The sequence below is a fragment of the Pterocles gutturalis genome, unplaced genomic scaffold (assembly GCF_000699245.1).
Source record: "Pterocles gutturalis isolate BGI_N339 unplaced genomic scaffold, ASM69924v1 scaffold22884, whole genome shotgun sequence".
Classification (NCBI taxonomy): Eukaryota; Metazoa; Chordata; class Aves; order Pterocliformes; family Pteroclidae; genus Pterocles; species Pterocles gutturalis.
The window spans coordinates 400-20,852 of NW_010131252.1; the positions used below are offsets into that span (position 1 = coordinate 400).

Here is a 20,453-nt window from a genome sequence, read left to right on the forward strand (position 1 = left end):
ACTAAATAAAAAGGTATATATGCATATTTGTGCACAAACATCATATTGGTAACTTAGTTGTTCCCTGTTGCTGTATTAATTTGAGCTTGTAGCTTTGTAGCACAGGATTTTGCATGTTACTGTAGTACAAGGTCATGACAGATGCAGACAGTGCTTTTATTTCTCAGAAAAATATTTTAAGAAACTTATTAAACCTTGCAGAAGTATAAAGACCTCTTTTTTTGAACCAGTGTCAGAGGGTCCCTTCAGATTCTGATGCCAAATAATTGTACAGCGCCTTAGATACAGTGTGCCAGTTTTTAAAGAGACTTTCTGAGATGGAGCAATGACCTCTCTCTGACAGAAGAATCATCTCTTAGAATCTAGAACAATGGAATAGTAGATGCCTATCCTGTAAACTGACACATTCAGGCATGTTTCTATCCAAAGCCTGTACCATTGACTTCACTGTGGTTCAAAAAAAAAAAAACAACAATCCTTTCAAAAGTCCCATCTCAGTCTTTGAGCTGTTAGACTGCTCTTTCTGTAGATTTTTTTTAATGTACATGTACATTTCTCATATGATGAACGTTTCATTTCTTTAAGGTTGTGCTTCACTTTGTTGGGCCACTAGTGGACAATCATCACTCCCGTCTGCACGAAGTCCAGCTGGCAATTCATTAATGCATAACATCGTGAAATTGGCTTCCCAAGTGTCAAATGATAATAGCCCAATTCAGCACGTGGTCTTTTGTCTTCTTTCAAACCTTGCTCTGTGTCATGACTGTAAAGCCATTATTCAGAAGGTAAGTAAATAATATTCTTGATTTTAGCAATGTGATGGATGTGTTTTCCTTTTTTTAAAAATCTTCATGTTACAGTGTGAGTGTCCTGTGATCATATATAGATCCTTCTGTGGGAATCAAAACCATTGTGTCTTCTCAGTGTAGTTGTGTTACTGCTCCCTAAGTGCAGCGTGTAATTCTGTTGTATTCATAGTCTGGACAGAAGTGTCATATGAAACTACACATTTTTTTCCTAGAGTTTTTTATAACCTCTTAGTTTCAGAGGGGTGTAAAATTTTTAATATTCATATATATTGATAGCAATCGCTACTGGATCATGAAGGTGAGCATAGAGTAGAACAAACTGGCATGTGAGTAAACAAAAAATTAAACATGGTATAAATTATTAGGAATGCTGTATGAAACATAATATTTATAAAAATTAGTTTTAGAGAAGATGTACTACATGTCAGTAATTGATTGTTAGGCAGAAATCTATTCTTATTCTATAAATGTAGGTACTGTCTTTTTTTTCCCTTTTTAACTTGTATATTGAGTGGTCCTTACTCTTTTATCAAATGTTCTTTGAAAAATCTGTTCCTTCTAAATTTAACTTTGGTTGTTTAAATAAATTCATCACCTTGAGAAAAGAAGTCAAAACATGTAGAGAATCAACTATAGTGGTGACATTTTGCTAACACAACAGAAATTATAAAAGGAGTGTTTGTTTTTAGCATCTTGTATAATAGTTTAATAATTAAAACAGTTTCTTTCATTTTACATTAACGATGTTCTGTGCTCGGACCTAATTACCTGTTAAAGAAGACAGAGGGAAATATGATCTCTTTGTGGTGCTAACTATGTAAAAATCTGGTCATAACAGTTACAAAATTGCTGATACTCAAACTTCGATAGAAATGAAGAGTTTAAGATCTTTTCTATGGTAGCTGTTCTGTTCTGTGAATTGTTTTGGTTTTTACTGTCTTCAGAGTTTCACTCTAGTGTGATGGTCCTTTAGTCTTCATTCTGTCTCCTGAGCTCTGCTTTCATAAGTGTAAGCAATGTTGAATTACTAATTCCATCTGTGAAAATTAAATGACCAATATTATATTCAGGTGAAGCAAACCACAATGAGTTTGTATCCTGGGCTGTTTACTTTTGGCCAGATGCCTGTATGTGTTGTCAAGGGTTGGGGATATTTAGTCTTTTTCATCATAGGAATGTTATGTTAGAACATCTCCCTTTTGCAACAGGGAGCAGATTTTCACCTGCTCAGAATCTCCTTAAAGTGGAGTCAAACCCTGAGACTGGGAAGCAATAGTGTATGCCATATCAACACAGACGTCTCTTTCTGCAAAGCTTACAAAAATAGAGGACATTACTATGGCTGTCAGTGGAGAGGGGAGGGTACTATAGATCCTTATGGGTCCCTTCCAACTCGAAATATTCTATGATTCCATGATAACTTTAACATTTGCTAATAACACAAGCAATAATAAATAAGGAATCAAGAATACATTAGGTAAGTAGTGCATTGATTCAGTTAAATTTTTTCTAGCTTATTTTTGGGCAGAAACGCTAAGTGCAAAGCAAAAAGCTTACATAGTGTTGGGAATTAGCCTTTAAAGAAATATATTGTGTTGGGTCAGCTTTTATGTATCTACAATGCATAAAATATTACAGAAGAAAATGTATTTTATTATATTAACTTTTTAACCAAGATGTGGATTCCTTTTTGCATGTAATTCATTCAAAAATCCTTGACTAATAAATGGGTTCCCTGAAATATGTAAGTGAAACATTGGTACTAGCTTTTGGTCAAGTGTGCAGATTGAAAAGTCACACAGCAGTGAACAAATCATGGAATACTATAAATTCTAACATCCTTTTTCTTCCTTCTGACAGAGTAACTTCCTGCAGAACTTTTTGTCTCTTTCATTACCAAAAGGAAGTAATAAAAATCCTGGTAATGTGTCTACCCTTTGGCTAAAGCTGCTACTGAACATATCTTTTGGAGAAGATGGACAGCAGATGATCATGAGGATAAATGGTTTTTTAGACCAGATTGTGGAAATGTGTAAATGCAAACACAAGACCAGCCAACATCTAGCACTTCTTGTTCTACATAATGTATGTTTTAGTCCAACTAATAAACCAAAGGTATTAGCTAATGGTAAGTATCTAAAGGGTATACAAGCTATTTTACTGTGAGAATATTGTGTCTTCCAGAGTAGTATAATTTCATTGCAATTTAGGTTACTGACCAAGAACTCAATATTGTTGTTTAGAAAACCAATTTTATTAAAATTATTTTTGTAGAAGTAATTATATTTTGGCAGTAAAGCAGTTAAAATAATACATAGAAAAGGGAAAAGCAAATAAATAATTTTTTTAAATAAGATTCATCACAAGACTGGTCATTTGAATATAGTTACAGAAGATGAAAGAAAGTATTTTTGCAGTTTTCTCAAACAGCTAGTTTTTCAGGGGGGTTGAAGAATTCTTTGTGTCAGTCAGTTTGAAATAACTGAAGTTCCTGTCTTTCAGTTGGACAAAACCTTATTAGCTCCTGCAAGTCATGGATGTTGAGACAAACTATTTTGTGTTCTGTCATGTGCAGAAAACATTTATGATAATGATCATGGCATATATATTTAATGTAACAACATGCACAGAACTTTTTTCGTAATAGTTTGTAAAAGGCATGTTTCTTTCCCCCATCAAATTGCAGAGAGAATGCTCCTGTCTTTGTTATAAGTTCTCTACAGGTTTTCCGTTGTGTCCATGCTTTTCATTTTTCCCCAAGATGCTGATTTGTTGCCTTCATCAATCATACATTATTTCATTACATAATTTGTGAATTTTTATTGTGAAGTGAACAAGCAAACCTGAAGAGTCTTGCTTCAGAGCAAGGCTAGGAAATTAAGGCAACTACAGTGGGGTGGCAAATATTTCTCATTGGTTACAAATCATCTGCATAATAATTACTAAGGAAAATAAAAACATCTTAATTTCCATCCTGATGTGGCTCTAATTGTGGCTACTGGGAGTTAGAAAACAGTTTCAGGGCTTACACAGTTCCTATGCATAGCTGGTGGTTGTGCATAACATGCATGTTTTATTACCAATGGCTTAATTTTTTAGCATTGCTTGGAGTTTTTTTGCTATATTCGTTTTAACACTTCTTTCAATGTAGTCCGCTGATTTTGTGAGCATATTTGAATTTAATTAATCTGATAATGAAGTTTCTGTAATTCCTCTGCCATACCAATACTTGTCATAGGTATGAGTGTACTCCAAGCATAAAAATACTGAGATGTGTAAATATATTTGTGTGCTTTTGATTATATTTTCTAGATGTGGGGTTTTGTTTGTTTTTTTTCTTATTAGATAAAGCAATTGCAGTACTGTCTGCCTGTTTGGAGAGTGACAGTCATGCTGTTCAGAGAATAGGAGCAGCATCACTTTGGGCTTTGCTTCACAACTATCAGAAGGTTAGTATTTGATGAATACTTGAATAAATTGTAGAATTACTTTTATTATGCTGTAAACAATACAGTAACCTTTAAATTAAAATAAAGTTACAGTAGCAGTTCCATTTTATTATTTTAATCACGTAGCTGCTCAGACTAGGAGGTTAAACAACATGGTAAGGAAGCAGCTTGTCCTCTGTGATTTGTGCCTGCTTTTATAAATGCAATCTATATGATGATACAGTCATATGGTAATTCTAAAATTTCTGCATCTCATGTTCTGATGAATTATTGTCATTTTCTACACTTGTGTGAACATGTGGGGAATAAAGTCAAGTCATTGTATTTTGTGTGTTTGTGTGTGCTACAGGCAAAAGTGACTTTGAAGAATCCATCAATAAGGAGAAGAATAGATGAGGCTTATTCTTCAGTGAAGAAAAGTAAGTCTTACTTCCAACTAATGCCAATTCTGTATTTTTCCATCAAGTAGATCATTAATACATTTCAGTTTGTATCATCGCAATAAGTTTTTGTTTTGTTACAAGTTTTTGAAAGGATACTTTAGTCTCTAAAATCATGAGCAGTAATACAGTTTATGGTTAGGCATCTTATAAGTTCAGATACAGAAAAATGCCACTTGCTTAAAAAATTATAAATAAGACCTCAGGTAATTGCTAAGGGTAGTTTGTAAGAATGGGTCTGATCATGCTTGCAGCAAAATACTTTATTTGTACAATACGCTTCTGTGTTAATTCTTGAATTTAGTGATAAGAAAAATTGTTCATTTAGCATTGACTTTGCTTAACAGTGCTCAATGTCACTGTGTTCAGCGACATAGAGAAGGGATCAGAACAGATCATTGTGCCAGTCTTAAAATACTGTATCATGAGTTAACTGACTTTCTGAAAGCTTGAGTTTTTTGCTCAAGTAATTGAGCATAACTATTGTTTGAATAGCTTTTATATGATAGGTTACTATCTTCAGCTCAAGAGCATTAATTTTGAAAGATGTTCAAGCACTGGTGTGTAGCTGGAGCTTCATTAGCTAATAATGGGTTTGTTGGTTGTTAGTCACATTAAGACTGTGATCTTGCAAAAACGTGCAAATGTCTCATTTTAAGCCAATGAGTTTTCCTTCTGATTTTATTTCCTCTAAAGATGTATTGAAATAGGATTATCAATTGGGGAGCTTATAATACCAAGTTCCCATAATATTTTTTACAACAAAATTGCCACAGAAGTATCTTAATAACGAGGAGATGTATTTTTGCTAGAACATCTCATGATAATTATTCTTCTACTGTCACCCAAATCCATTGATTTTGTCAATGTACCGTTGTAACAAACTCATCCTTTACTAAGTCCGTTAAACATAATACAATGCATTTCATATACTGATATTGTGTTAGTAAATAGATGTCTGTATTGTTCTTTATAGCATAAATACCACTGATCAGAGACTTTTCAAAATATTATGTTGAATCAATAAGGTAGAAATACGCAGCTTTTACAGACTAGCACCTCATAATATTGATCCCCATTTATTTATGTATTACTTTAGAACATAAAGTCCTAGACTGAGATATTGATTTTTAATTCAAGAAATATTTAAATTTCAAAATATTGAGTATAGAAGATTTTGTGCAACTGTAATTGTTACAGTTTACAGTCATGTGAAGTTGTCATCTATATTTTCCTGCATTAAGGTTCTCAAGTAGCCTACCCTGTTAAAGCTTTAATCATGTTACAGTGACTGTTCTTCCAAGTACAGGTGGGGGAATTTTTCAAAATGTCTGTTGTTATTTTTCATTTTCCACTTTGTCCTACCCAAGGCAAAGTTTTGGCAAGAACAAGGCATGACCTCATTGTAACATAGCATAATCAAAAGGCAGGTTTCACTTTATTTGTTACAACTAAATGGGGTCTTGGAAAGCTGCTAAAAAAACTAGCCTTTTAAAAACCAAACCAGACTTTGCAACATACAGTATTAGTAGTTGATTTACTACTGTAATGTAGAGGTTAAGATCATAAAATAGCATGAATTCTAGCAAGGCATTTGATGTGATCTTTGAAAAAATAATTTTGTATTAAGAATCAACTAGAAGTTCAAATCTTGCTTTTTCTTCCTCTTAGCTACTCCACAGCCAGAAGAAAATGAGCTACATGCCTACTATGTAAAATGCTTAGAGAATGTAGTGCAGCTTCTTGACTGTTAATGATCATCAGATGACTTCTTATGTTGAAATTGGACAGCTTATTCAATGGGAGCCTGAAATTTAAAGAACATGCGTCTAATTAATGGATTTGTGGCTATCGAATAAATTTATGAAACCTTTGAGGAAGGAGTTCATCACTTTGAACCAAAGAATTTAAGCTAGATGTGGTTTAAAGTGTTTGTACTGTAATCCCAGTGGAAAATGGTAAAGATGCTACTATGTAAAATATGTACACAGAAGGAATGTACAGAGGAGAAGGATGTGAAAAATCAGTAACTTTCTAAAATTATGCATTGAAATTGTTGCTGTAAAGTATTAGAATTGCTGTTTGGGATTGGTCTTAATAAAGGGTTTTTTTTAATTGATATCAGCATTTGTTGTTGGTGGATTGTAATTTGTAATGTTGTGGATGTGCACAATGCTTGCTTGGATTCAAGAACTGAAAATGCTGGCAGTCATGGTGCATGTTCTGTATGTCTTAGATATAGAACAGCATTGTGTGTGTTTTAGTTTTGAAGGAGTTTTCAGTGCAAACTGCTGCATTTTTTTACGGTATTAACACTTACAGAGGAGCTCTCAATTACTGATACTAAAGTTGGCCGTTATCTTAACTGTAGATTATTCAGGATGTGAGGTATGTGCATCACATTGTAGAAAATATCTGAGATACAATCTATTTGTTTCAAACTTTTTCCTTGAGGAAAAAACCAGTCTCTTATCCAGGCCTGTGTTTTATTTGAACTGCTGCTATGTAACTATTGTCATAAGATTTTCAGTATTTTTTGCTAAGTGAGTTTGAGAGAAAAATGCTTAAACACTGATGCCTGAACACATGACAGTTTTGCTGAACGTGCTTCTGAAATGTCTAGCAAGATGTTTAGTTTTCCCTCAACTCATACAGTTTTGTGTTATGGTGGAGACAGATAAAAGTGAGTAAACAGAAAACAAAACTTGGGTAACATCTCCTTGTATGTAGCAAAGCCATGTTTACCTGTAATTGGCCTTTTCTTCCTAGACAGATGATGAAAGCATTTTCCACTGAGGGAGGGGTTTTGTTTGTTTGTTTGTTTGTTTTTGCAGTGTTTATAAATAGTGTGCGACTCGATACTATTGAGCTGATGTGTGATGCTTATAGTGGCTGGGTTAAATCGTTACTAGAAATGTAATTATCAGCTCCTGCTCCTCCACCAAACAAAAAGCAAAGACCACCAGAGCCTGATTATTTTCCACTTGATACATTGCATAATTATTGAAACTTTCAAAGTGGTTATTAAATGCTGTCATGCTCATCCCATAGCATTGCAGAAGAGCACGCTACAGAACAGGGGAACACTTAAGGACAGCAGACAGCTCTGCAAGTCAGCGTTTGCTGTCTGGGCTTGGTGTGTGTGTGTGGCGGGGCATCTCTTGCCCTCAGACTAGTCTAGCAAGTGCCAGTTTTCTGCAGAGACTTATGTTTCAGCAAACTGAACCCTGATGACTCTCAAAAATCAGGTTGTAAGTCAAAATGCAGATTGTTAGCCAGTTTGCTTTCTTTTTCATAGACACATAAAATGAGAGCACTCAATGCCAAGTTAGTTCCAATGGAAGTAACCACTCAGCAAGTATGGCAAGAGCTCTTTCAAAATGTAGAAATACACATGGATCTAGTGAGGTGAAATAGGGCTGTATAGTTGAATGACTTCATTAAATGCAAGTACAATATAGTAAGAATGTAAAAGAACTGGATGCCTGTTTTCTATTAAACGTTTCTCTTTTACTGAGCTGTGCAAATTCTTGAAATTACATTGAAAAATCTGGATAAATTGCTAATACATTTGTTGTTACAGTAAACCTTAGTGTGAGCACTGTGTTTATCCAGAATGAGCATAGATCTAACCTCTATTTTCTCAGTATTTTGCAACATTTTACAAGTGTCAGAAGCAACTGTAGCAATGGCATAAGTAACTACTTCTGTTTGGTGTTGCTTCTCAGGAAAATCAAACCAATATTTAGTCTCTAAGGGCATGTTCATCAAATCTCTGTTCACTTTGTGTACAAAGTCTTCACAGAATACTCAATGTTCCTCCTTCAGGATTAAGGCAAGATTTATTTACTTATTTATTTAAAGGACAGCGCTCTCTTCATCACCTTTTCCCTCAAAAATCAGGGATGTTCAGCAGCTAGCTGCATCCTGTCTCCCTGCATGTTAAAACTAAATGACCCTGTAATTTCTGTTCACTGTCACTTAGACTAGCACAATTAGCCTCAAAATAACCTTTAGTCTTAATATCTTTCATGAAAGAAAATTTAAAATATTGAGACCTTGTTCACAGTTAAGCTTACTTTCAAAATTTTGGAAATGCATTTGTTTTCAAGGATGTGGTATTTATCATGTTTGGGTTTTCCAGGAAAATTAAATCCTAAACTACCTTCAAATTTTAAGAGATGTAAATTCATTTCTTATCCTATAGAGGAAAGTGCAACAAAAGTGGAGATGGATTCCCTAAATAGATTGTAGAATTTAAATGGTAGTATCCAGCATGCATCTAGTTTCTCTAATAAAAAGCGTGGCCACGCAAGATAGGAGTGTCTTGAAAATCCTTGTCCAGGAGAACACAATTACCATTTACACTAACTGCAGATATATTATGCTCTTACTTGGTTGTTTTATGATAAGTTTGTAATCAAGAAAGAGGTTATTTAGATTCAAAAGAGGTATGAATGTAAAATCCACTACAAATGAGGCTTTCAGATTTTACAAGAATGATGTGTCATCTATTGCATGTTCAAAACTTTTAAAGAAATCATTTTTGCTTGAGTGGTAAAAAATTGTAGATTAAACTTAAATAACAGTTTTGATTGTGTGTGTTCATGCAAATCGAGACATTAAGTCATGTCTTGCTGATAAAGTTTTCAAACCTTTGAGTAATAGATTTTCAAGCCTACTTGAAAATTCTCAGAAAAATATTTCATTTATGAGAAAGGCACTATTTTTTTGCTTTTCCAGCAGTTTGGAACTATGGATTCTCCTCACTTAGTCATACACAGGCCCTGGTGGAGTTTTTCATTGGTTCTTTTCCGTATCAAAGTTGCAAATTGCACTTGCAGGCTTCTGGTTTTAGTGGAATGATGGAACAGTACTGGCCAGAGTGGGGAGGGGAATTTTCTATACTAACTTTGGCCCAGCTTTGTATAAAGATTTCCCTTCACAGTAAAGTAGAAGCTACTGTGACAGCTTCTCAGATCTGATTGTCCTTCAGAGAGTGTATAACTGTCTTCTAGGGAAAAAAAAAAATGGTTAGAAGACACCTGAGGATTGCTATCCTCTAGGGAGTCTAGGGACACTACAGTTCACTAGAGTTTTCTTCTGGTCGTAAAAAATAATGTGATCCCTTCAAATCTTTCCCCCAGATGGCCTCCTAGAGTGATCATTTACAGCTACACCTCTGCGACAGTAGTCATATGAGCAGTACTTAGAAGAAAGAGAAAGAGTTGTGGTAAATGTAATTTCACACCACCTCGATATTTTTCAGCTCCTCTTTTGACTCTCTGGCCATGCTGTAGAAGGGTGTGTTCTTAATTTATCACATTCTCTTCACTTTTTGGTGATTACCTGACCTCATTCAGCAAGTCTGCGTGGCCCCTGGACATCGCCAAGAGCTGGTTAGTCTCCCTGGTGTGTAAGCAAGCCCCATGGATAAGAGTCAGTCTGTGCCCTCTGTCTCAGTGCCAGCTACTCTTGGCCACATCTTGTAACTGGTGTTTTAGGTGCTGAAGATTAACAGAAGGGATTTTACAATTCAGTTTACTATCCAGCTGCATGTTTACCCTGCCAACTCTATCCTAGCTGCCACAACCTGTTCAAGAAAAAAAAGTGTACAGTGTGAAAGCTAGTCCCGTTTTCACTGGAAGAGGAGTTTCTCACAGCACCTGCTTTTTCCTGCATCCAGAATGGAGAGAGGCAAGTTGCATTGGATTTACAGCAAACAAACATGCTCACATTCACAAATATACTCATTCTTTGTAAACACATGGATCAATTCTGAGTAATCAATCTGGACATTATGTCATCTTTCCAGCAGGACTATGAAGTTTTATGTTTTTAGATCCTGGTCCTCAGTGTTTAAGATATGTGTGCAAGTCTTTGCAGAGCAGAAATATAAATTTAATAGAAATCAATACTACATATTAATTTTGCATATGATTCTATAATTTTATTCAAAATAGAAATGTTGGCAGACAGTTGGAGTTGGAAGTTTTCATAAATATGTGACGGAGGTAGGTGTTTGGAAACAGCTTCAGATTATGTTGCACAAAATTTTTACATTTCTTTTCCACTTCACTTGAAAATAAGTAAAGAAATCTCAGGAGACTCATAAATAGATTTTTGATTAATATTGCATTTTTATGATTTTTATTTTTTATACTTTTTTAGGTCTTTATATTTTTTCAGAGGACACTAATAAATTTTCAGTAACTTCAATGTTGGTGTTTTTCTGCTTTTATTCTGTCTGTTTTTCTTTGGTTTGGATTACTGACACACCATTATCTACCTTTTTCCTCCAGTAATGCATTATTTAGGGCTAAAAATCTAAATTATTCAGGCGAGTGATTCCATTGAATACATGAATGTTGAATTTGATTTGGCGTTTCTAATGCTTCTTAATTTGAATAGTTGTGCCATTTAAATCATCAGCCATTGTTATGAAACTAATCTGGAATACAATGTTGATTTTTAAAAATTAGATCAGATCCAAACACATTTCAATATACCTTTTTAGTTTGTTGAAAAGTACATGCATTATTGCAATTTTTTATTTTTTATTTTTTTTTAAGCAGTGCTTTAAGCAGCATCTGTTGTTTATTCTTTATCTAGCTTAAGACCAGCATTCGTGTGTCCTGATTTTGGTAAAACCACGACAACATGATTTTATTGAGATCTCGGAGGTTAACAGTAATTCCTGCTACCAAATGCAACTGATGATTTTCAAGAAGCTAGCAGGTATCTGGGGTTTTGTGTCTGTGGTTTTACAAAGCATGGATGATGCATACAAGTCCCTTTTTGGTATTTTTAACCTGCCACAGGTATGCCCTGCAACTTAGACAACAGGCTTTTCTCTGCAAAAAGCTGAAAACTTTGCTAACCTTGCCTCCTTCCTTTGCAAATCTAGTGCAAGAAATTGGTACAGTAAATAGTTGTGACAGTTATTTATCATAAGTGAAAATATTTTATTAATGCTAAATTACGCATATTAACAGTGGTGCAATGTTTGAAGTGCTTTACCCAAACGTATCACTGCATGCAGTACTTAAACTTGCAAGCACAATTTCTTTGATTTTGTTGGAATACTTGTTTAATAAGCATTTTATGGCAAACAAAACATTTCCAGATGTATAATCTGATGTAGCTGATTAGACATAGTTTTTTATCAACTCATATGTAGTATTTTATTTAGTTGGATGTTGTGAGACTTTAAGATATATGGTGAAAAAAAACCCAACCAAAAGCTCACAACAATTTCACAACTGAAATAAGTAATATCCTCAAAACTTAATAGCTATTTCACCGTCAAGATATGCCAGGAGAGAATCAGCCCAAGTCTTACATGGCTGAGATCACAAGCCATGAGGAGACAGAGTTGAGCCTAAAGTCAAAGTGACAGGACAGACTGCATTCACCTACATCTCTTAAAGTGACGCACTAGCCAAAGACTACTGATTCACTTTATTTAGAGCGGGAAAGTTCTGGTTGAATGCAGTTTCTGACTTTATTGATAAGAACGAAAAACTGCAACCAAGTTACAATTTGTTTGTTGCTTCTCTCTGAAAATGAGGTAGAAGATGGTTTAAGCATGCCTTAAATATTCTTGGTCTATTGCTGACAAAGATAGACAGAAGCTGTTTGTTTTTCTCATTGATTTGTGAAAAATTTTAGTGCAATACAAGTTCAGCTGGACAGGATTTTTGGAAAAGAAGAAAGAGGGTCAAGAAAATCTGCTCTACTTCATTTCACAATTAATGCTGGCCAAGTCATGCTTGCTTTCAAAACAATCACTCTGTAAGGGGATTTCTGACGGTTAGTATTAAAGCTGATACTCTGTTTTGAGAAGCCTGAGGTTAACAACCCCAAATCATGCGTATTACATGACTGCTTTCTGTAAAATAATTTATGGCTAACTTACTGTTTTAAAATAAAATTTTAGCATTTTCTCTGATCTAATATTTAGCAAGAACAGCAGAAAAAGAAGTAAGGGCAAGAATTCTAAAAGTGAAAAACTCATAGAAAACTTGGGAGAAAAATATTTTGTGTATGCATGTGAAATAAAATAGTCAACCAGTTAGGACTGATCAAGTCACAACAGGCAGTTTTTATGACCAATACAGAATAGATCTGAACCCACAAGGAATATGTATCTATACTTACTTTCTGTAAGAGCTTTTGCTTCTTACTGGCAGCCAAAACTTTTCTTTTCTTTTCTTTTCTTTCTTTTTCTATAGTAAAATTGCTTCTAAAAACCCCATGAAGTGTAGGGTAGCATGACACAAGAAACACTGCTAGAGAGTTGAATGTTCGAAGCATTTGAAGCCATCAGAATACAGGCTGGCAATTCCCAGTGCTTCATGTAGTTAATACAAGATTTTGTTCACTAAAATAAGTAATTTACATGCCTTGCAATTTTTCACTGGTGTTGCCTATCTTTCTTTAAAAAGGCAGTTTTAGAAATGCTTCCTAATTGAGAATACTTTCAGAAGACACCTGGAGTTGAAGTACTTGTGTGATCATCAGCAACAAGGAATGCCTTTTAAACCCAAATATTTTCTGTTCTCACTCCTTCAATAGCCTACAGAGCACTGCAGAGCTCCATGGAGGCAGAGCAGAAGGGTGCAGGACGAAGGATGCAGGAGCAGGGATGTCCGCACTGCCTGTAGCCCAGTGTCTTACACATACAGGGAGTTAAACGATCATCCTTTTTTTAGATCCATGAGTAATAATTGTGCATTCTTAAAAACTTGCTAGCCAATTTAGGTGAGGCCTGCTAACTGAGTTTAAGGACAAGAACATGTCTCCTCAGTTTAATTTCTTGTGTTAGGTCTGCATCACAGGCTGCTACTGACTTCAAGGACCAGTTAGTGTGGCTTGGTGCCAGTCACAAACCAAATGATAAACCAAAACCTGAACAATATTAAGGCATAAAAAAAACCCAAAAAACCACAAACCCTCTTCAAAAGCTCTTTTGAGAGAACACAGTTGTCGACATCTAGATGAGCTGAGAAAGATGCACTCGCAACTGAGGTAACCAACATGCTCGCATCAGATAGCAGTACTCATCATGTAAATCCATATTTAGGGTGCTGTAGAAAAGCTCAAAGTGTTTCCACTTCAGAAATTAATTTTTACCAAATCAGGAAGCGGAAAATTGTCTTTTCCTCTCGGTTGTCATTCCAGGTCTCTGTAGTTGGGGATTTGCAGGGCAGGCCCTTTCCCATTGCTGTGGCAGCTGGACCGTGACTCACTCCTCCTTCTCAGCCAGAGTTTTTCTTGCCCATCAGGAGACTTTTCCGGAAAGGTGTCTTCCAGAGCTGAATAACAGCACCTGAATAAAAACTTTGCATTGCTTCCAGTTAAACCTACTTTATCTGAATTTCTGAGCCTTACTGAACCCGGAATTTGGTGAGTCCTGAGACTACGCACAAGCTTTGCTGCCTTTATGATTAGATTCTCTGCAGGTTTAAAGTTTTCATAAATGGTAAATAACCCTGAAGTTTGAAGGACCAATGCAAGCTTCTCCTGCAGGTAGAAACTGTGTTACTGGAATTTGCATTTTTTCTGAAACTTGTTGTGATTTTTTTGTCTATTTGTGTAAATTAAGATATCAGCTGCTCATTAATCCAGAGCTCAAAAAAACTGTTCCTTAGACCCTTTTGTGTGATTTCTTTGCACCTGAAAAATGTAAATTTTCCAGCATTAAAAATGTTTTTAAAAAAGAAAAATTAAATTCACCTGCATGCTGCTTTCTGACCCAATAAAAATGCTACACTTGAGTGAAAAACATTCCATTGTCTGAATTTACTGTGCAATACCTAAAAGTTTGCAAAGCAACTCTACAAAAAAAGGTGTATTAATACATGAGAAGGAGTGGAGCCATTCAGAATACAAGAAAGTTGAACCAGCCAGTGGGAAGTGGTCTGAGGTTTTGGGGTGCTGCGAAGCCTGTGGCTGCATCTGCGGCTCCAGGCTCGTCCTCCCTCCCCATCTGCACCCTGTGCTGGGGGCGGGGGCAAAGTCAGTAAACAGACAGTGGCCTAAACAAGAATTACTTGAAAGTATGTGGTGATGTTTATCATAAAACTAATGATGGTTTATGAAAATCTTTCCTTACTACTTTTGCCTTTAACATTTATAGGAGAAAAACTATTTCTGCTCACTTTGGGTGTTGGCAGTAGTTTGCTGTTGCATTGTTTGCCTTTATTGCATTTATCATACATCAGCAGGGCAACCCCCACCCCAGTTTGAATAAAGCATCTCTTTTTATACAGCTTTAAATGGCAAAATGATTGAGACCAGAGTCAGAAAAATGCCTTTGAATATTATTTTTAAATTTGACTTTCTTAGTGACAGGAAGTTTGCATCCCTTAAGAATATAAACAAGAAAAAAATGTAGCAGTTGTGTATAGATTGTAAGGGTTTGTATTCTTCCACCAGTATTATTCAGAGTCTGTATGTAGTTAAACATGTGGTTTAACATTGTGGGTTTTATCCAGTGTGCTTTTAAAAACATTTCATGACAGAACAATGAGCACGAAAAAAAACCTGTTATGGATTTAACAACAAATTATTTCAAGAAGCCATAGACCATAAAAATCAACAGAAATATCTAACTTTAGGTGGTGTTGGACTAGGTCCCAGCAAGGGAAACATTATTGTATAGACAAATTCACTAGGGAATATAGCAGGAATTGAGGTCAAAACATAATCACCCAGAATGAAGCTCTTCAGGGTGGATTATTTTATTCTCCCTCTGAACTGAAACATCTCTTAATAGTAATAAATCTCCTTATGCTGTGCCAGGAGTGTATTTGCAATAATGTATCAGAAGAAAAATCCTTAACAGCCTACGCACTTCTTCATGTGACTCTTTAAAATACTCTGTTCTTTCTCTCCAACATGCTGGCATAATTTTATTTTCAGTTAGAGATAAAATGGCCATCTGGAAACAGTGGTAGGTGACAAGTGCTAAACCAAGGTTTTGAAATCTAAGTGAAACTGTATATTAAAAAAGTGAGAAGAGAGAGACAGAGAGAGGGAGAGGAGAGGAGAGGGAAAAAGAAATGGCGTAACAGGTAAAATAGCCTGATATTGTACAAAATAAGTTCAAAGGATCACAGCTATAAATACCTGTGAAAACAGCAACTATCTGTGACATCATAGTTTGTTTGAATTTTGTGTTTGATCTTTATTTCCCTTTTTTTTTTTTTTCTCTGTGGTTAACAATGACCCATTTACTGTATTTTCCATTGCTGCAGTTCCAGAAGCGTTTGTTGAGGCTTACCTATGAATTTCAATCGAAGCACTTACCAATCAGTTAGCAGATTTTGTGCCAACCACTTTAATGTTGGATCTTTTTATACCAACATAGTCACAGTACTGTAAGATGGATTTTTTTATTATCAATGTAACAATATTATTAGTAACTTTTTTACAAACATACTATGTAAAGTATATATATTATGTTCATGTATATATTCACGTTCTCATACATGAATGAAACCATGAGTGATGAATAAACATGACTTTGTGTTGGTACAAATTCACCTGTCCAAGGACGATGGCATTACTCTAACCATGCCACTGTAAAGGCACAAGTTTCATGTACAGCAAGGCCCATGATCTTTTCTGTGGAACATAAAGAGAATACACGTTGATCTACTTTGACAGTTCCATATTTCTTCTTCTTACAACATCCCCACTGTGTCATTCTCCTACATTTTGATAGTAGCTCTTCTTGGGCTTAGTTAGAATTTTTCTGTCTGTTCTGATTTCACAATCTGTTTTAGAATTACAGATAATCCATTGCTGACCAGTGGAGAGTGAAATGGTGCACAAGTCCACCGCCATCTTCTGTCCCAGACAAACAGTGAGCAGATCATCCATCTGTAAAGCCAGGCTGGCTGCTTCACGGGGCAGTGAGTAGAGTTTTGTGCTTCTGTTCTCTCTTGCAATAGGGTCATGTTATTACTACATTAAACAGAATTAATTTCTTTGTGCAGAAGTCCCCTCACAGAAGAAGTAAAATCTATGTTTTGGTGAAGTCTGTGGAAATGCCTTACTTGGTAGCTAACAATGCTAATCCTAAATTTTGTTTTGTTTCATTTCATTTCCTGGGGTTGTCATTGGATCTGTCAGTACACCAAACACAACAGCCTTTTTCAAATGCAGCACAAGGTCATATAAGTGTCAGAAATTTCTGTTAGCAGAAGTAATTAACACTGTCAAAATCTTTTCAGAAAAGCAAACTGAGAACTATTTAAGATGCTTTTGATGTCACATATTCTGTATAAAGAATGGTTAATATCAGAATGACAGGAACTCTGTATCTTTGTTCTCAGAAGAATTTATTCACCATTTGATGAATTAAGTCAGCTGCCACATTCTGTATATTATTATATATGTGTTTTTTGAAGGAATAGAATTTCTACTTAAATGAAAGGGGGCCATATATGTATTCATCTCGGACTTAGTAGAAAAAACAGTTGATTCAGTTGTGAAAAAAAAAAAAAAAGGACCATTAAGACTGAAACATAATATCCAGGAAATATCATTTACCATCATCTACAACAGAAACAACAAAAACCAGCACACAAAACTCTCAATCCCAGGAATACAGGGACAAAACACAACTATAACAATATAGTGTGTCTTTCATCTTATGCTTTGAAAAATAATCAAACAAAAATATTAATGCTGTATATCCACATTCCTCATTGCAAAATAAATATAGTTTGTAATGGATACAAATGCTACTGCAAGGAAGTTGATAAATGCTGTTTTGACCTCGGAGATCTTGTTCCCACCTATTATCTTGAATAACCTGAAAGCTGAAGTTGTATGTGTGACAGTCCAGTGTGTGCACAAGGACCCATGTCCTTTAGATCTTTAAGAATGCACTGCCTGTGAAACCAAGGTCTCTTGTTATTTCTGATCAACCTAAATTCAGTCAACCAACTCTTTAAAATTATTCTAGCAAGGCTTGCCTCACACTATCTGTTTAAATTTCAAACTGGCAGGGGCTTCACACCTGATTTCGACTAAGGGGAATTAAACCTAACCATAAAAATAAAAACATCATATTTTTAATTTATAGCAGAATCAATACTTTAGGATAGTTACATTAGGATAGTTGATAAGCCTTTTTTGAGAAGCTCTGCTACTTTACAGGCATTTTATGACTCCTACAGGTCACACACAATTTAAAAAAAAAATCTGTCAGAGATCAGTGCCTTCTGTTATGAACACATTAATGAAACAAAAGACCTATGCAGTCACAATGATTCAATAAAAAAAAAAAATCCTCATAAAATAACTTGTGATGATTCTGCAATGGGTGCTCTGAAGCCCTATAGATGTAATTAAACTTTCAGGTTTTGAAATCCATTAACATGGTTGCAGGCTAAATTTTAGAAAATAAAGAAAAATCTCTCATTCCTTCTTGAACTGAAGAGACTAATTGAGACTATGACTCACCACAGCTTTATGTCAGTATAAATATCATCAATTTCCTTGGAACTATATTAGCATTAACCAGATAAAATATGCTGTAGTGAATTGGGCAGGAGTTTATGGTACAATTATGCTATTTCTACTAAAACAAATGATTGCAGCAGATATTCCTTGGTTTTCCATTAATTTATAGTTGTTTGTGATACCTTTCTTGAAAAAGCTCTACAGTTTTGTTCAGCTTTGCCTAAGCAAACAAACTTCTGTAAAGCGAAGGTATGCTCACAAAACATCTGTTCTAGATTTTAGTGGGAAAGGGATTTTTACTTGAGAAATTGCTATGTATTGGTATATGGGAATGTAAAGGTAAAAAAATATAATAACTCTAAACACAACACATTATTTTAATTAATGACAATAGGACAGAATTTTAATTTAGGTTTTGTTGATTCTTCCATTTCATTACTTATGTCAAGATTTAGTAGGAGGTAGTTGTTCTTACATAGTTTCTGTGTTCTTCTTAATCCCTTCTCCAAGATTATTTTTCCCCCTAGAGCGAGGAGAGTTCTGTCCCTTATTTGTTCAAAAGTTTGCTAGAATTTTTTGTTTGCTTGTTTTCTATTTTGAATATCTTTAAGCAGTGTATTTGTAGGGGAAGAGTTTGCTTGTTTGTTCTGAAGTATGCTTCTTTTGAGGGGCTGAGTGGCTGGGTTGATACCTCTCAGAACATTTAAAACCAGCCAAAGATCAAGAAGAAGAAAACAAGTGGACATGCACTTATGCCAAGGTAGTCTGAACACAACCCCTTCTGTGTAACTGACCACTAACTCAGCAGGACCTTTGAGTAGGAACTAACGCTGCTTTCCCTGATGACACCATACCAAGGTAAAAGCTGGGTGCCCTTGTCTGCATTTCTTCAGAACACAAGTAATGACCTAGAACAAAGCAAATCTGTAAAAAGACAAATCTCAAATCTTATAGGTGTGACGGACTAAATAAGAGAATTTGAAAATAATTTTTTTCCCCAAACTCTGTGTCCTCACGGGAGCAGCTCTCTCCCTGAGAGGCTGCAAGGTCTCTCCACCCCTCCTGGCTGAAACCCCCCCACACCCACCACTGAGCCAGTGAAGGATCCTGACATGGAGCTCCTGAGTCTGCTTCGGGATCCTATCTCATCTGCTCCGGGCTCCTCCAGCCAGCACCTGCATGGTGAGCACATGGCTTCCTCCCTCATCTCCATCTCACTGCCTGAGCGTACCCAGCTCTTGTCAGGCAGCACCACCAGCAGTTTCCATCTATGTTGCCCAATGACACCCCCCACCACACCCCTTTTTTGTTTTTTAAAGAAGAAAAAGCAATGTGCAGAACTCATTGAACTAGAAATAACTAACAACAAGCAGTGACCTGATTTTCTGCTTTTGCACATCATCACCACTACCTCAAGAATATTTGGGTTTGACATTTGGTGTTTGGGCTGGTTTCCTTTGGTTTCCTCTGGGTGGTTTTTTTGTGTGTGTGAGATGTTAGATAGCATTAGCTGCTTGAGAGTTGATCTTGTAGGAGAGAGACGTGCATTGTCAGAAAATTATAAACTGCTGTTTTGCTGTTTACCAAGCTTTTTCCCAACAAAGGGGCACAAAAAGGTCCTAAGAAAAAGACACGAGATAACATTCTTCGCTGGAAAGGTAGGCTGTGTCAGGTCTTGGATGCACCAACAAAAGAGGTTAAAGATGCGATATACAAAAGATGCATTGTTTACCCTCTTTACCTTTCTCCCTGGATTTTGAAGGCCATTTTTAAAGTTATAAGCTTCTTTGTCATATATGTTTCAGATCCTTCTTGGAGACATGTCTGAGCTGTCAACATCCTATAATTAAGGATAGCCTCAACCTTGACTGAGCTGCCTCTGCAGGAAGTTTTCACATCCAGACTGTATTTGAAGGTGTTGTTTAGGAAACAGCTCTGTAAAACTCTGCCAGCAAAAGAAAAAATCCAGCAACATTCATTTCCTTAAACTAACTTTTAACAGCTTTAAAGTACAAGCCTAATTTTTTTTTTTAGCAACATGATGGACGAAAAAAGTAGAGCTGAACCAGGAAAAGGATAATTCAGGAAAAATAATGTGTATGAGAATGGCTGTGCTCTGAAACAGAAAGGTCCATTTCCTGTCTCAATAATGGATTTGTGTGAGAACCTTGAAGTCTTTCTGCTTTCATTTTTCTTTCGTTAAAATGAAACTTTCAAGTTTCTGCAAATAATGTAACTTTTAAGAAACTAATAAATAAAACAAGTGACTTCAGCAG

General features: G+C 35.6%; 1 protein-coding gene across 1 annotated transcript in view; it reads left to right on the forward strand.

Moving 5' to 3' along the window:
* Window positions 1–585: 585 nt before the first annotated feature.
* Window positions 586–20,453, forward strand: part of CD226 (CD226 molecule) — a gene marked incomplete at both ends in the record, with an annotated part of 42,155 nt that continues 22,287 nt past the window's right edge. Inside the window, 4 exon segments of the mRNA XM_010080559.1 lie at window positions 586–785; window positions 2,670–2,937; window positions 4,155–4,258; window positions 4,608–4,677. Coding sequence (XP_010078861.1) covers window positions 586–785; window positions 2,670–2,937; window positions 4,155–4,258; window positions 4,608–4,677 — 642 coding nt within the window.